The sequence below is a fragment of the Psammomys obesus genome, unplaced genomic scaffold, assembly GCF_907164565.1.
Source record: "Psammomys obesus unplaced genomic scaffold, mPsaObe1.curated_primary_1811, whole genome shotgun sequence".
In the NCBI taxonomy this organism is placed as follows: Eukaryota; Metazoa; Chordata; class Mammalia; order Rodentia; family Muridae; genus Psammomys; species Psammomys obesus.
This window is the reverse complement of record NW_026590561.1, coordinates 985,499-986,711: the sequence shown is the minus strand read 5'-3', so window position 1 is coordinate 986,711 and position 1,213 is coordinate 985,499. Positions and strand designations below refer to the sequence as shown.

Sequence of the window (1,213 nt, the reverse complement as noted above, 5' to 3'; positions counted from 1 at the left end):
TGTTTATGCATATCTGGACCAATAGTCAGAAACAGAACTCTTAGAGGTTGTAGGCATTGTCAAGCTGTCAGTAAACATGTTCCTTCTCTGAGTTTGCTAAGATCACACCCATAACAGCATATCCTCACTGTTTCAAACAGAACTGAGGCTTTCCTCCTGGTAGTGGTCTCCCAGGGAACCCTGTCCTAGGCCTAAGGAAGCCATCCTTACACTGTATGTATTTCTTTGCAGTTGTCCGGTGTTTGCGGTCATGTTGCTGCTCAGTAAAAGTTCCAACTGCCAAGTCGGAGGTTTTGTTTTGGCATCCATAGCATGGATCCTTTGTACCATCTCTGCAGGCCTCCCACAGTGGCGAGTCTGGTACATAAACGAAACCATGTTCTCCGAGCCTACCAGAGCCTTTGTTGGGATGTGGAGAGTCTGCCTTTACCACCAAACCATCCAACCCAGCAATGGTAGAAGGTGCCATGAATACACCTACCATGAAAGATTTATCCCTTGGGATATCCGAGTCATTCAATGCTTCTTAAAGATCTCCAACATTTGCGGATTAATTGGGACAGTTGCCACCGTTTTTGCTCTTCGGAATGTGCATACAGGGAGACCACAGAGGAAAATCCCATACAATCCATTCTTCATTTCAGCCATTTTTAACACCATTGCTAGTGCCTTCATCTTCCTTGCCGTCTTATGCAATTACATCTCTGTCATCCACAAAGCAGGAATTCCCTTCCCAGTATCTTTCCAGATACCTTCACAACCACCTAATCAGAGAGTTGGAATTGCTAATGTAGTGGCAAGTATAGCTGCCCTCATGTTTTTAGGCAGTGGTGTTATTTTCTTTTCTTACACTTCTCCTATGGAAAACCAAGTGTTTCCTGAGATTTGAAAATTAATTTACACTTTCATCACCTTGAAATCCCCAATTCCCAGGGGTTATAGCAGGCATTTTTAAGACCTTTACTTAAGTTTTTCAAGGACTCAGAACCACACCCAAATAGCCCATGACCTAAAAATGGCCAAGTTGGCCTATTTTCTGTCTTGTTTCATTATTTCATTGGTTGGATTGTGGGATTTCATGAAATAAAATCTTGTTCACTTGCTGATTTTATGATATCTGAGTTTTGACTACTGTGGTCTATACATGGAAATGAAAGTTAGAGTTCATTTATCTCTCACATCACTTTCTGAATCCAAGGTAAAACAAAAGTAG

At 41.9% G+C, this 1,213-nt stretch overlaps 1 protein-coding gene across 1 annotated transcript; it reads left to right on the top strand.

Moving 5' to 3' along the window:
• Positions 1-250: 250 nt before the first annotated feature.
• Positions 251-889, top strand: LOC129677267 (claudin-34-like). Its single transcript, XM_055607921.1, has one exon. The coding sequence runs from the start codon at positions 251-253 to the stop codon at positions 887-889; it is 639 nt and encodes a 212-aa protein (XP_055463896.1).
• Positions 890-1,213: the final 324 nt, after the last annotated feature.

Bases quoted from the DNA above. Each gene is read 5' to 3' on its own strand.
- LOC129677267 (XM_055607921.1), top strand. From the start codon at position 251: ATGTTGCTGCTCAGTAAAAGTTCCAACTGCCAAGTCGGAGGTTTTGTT.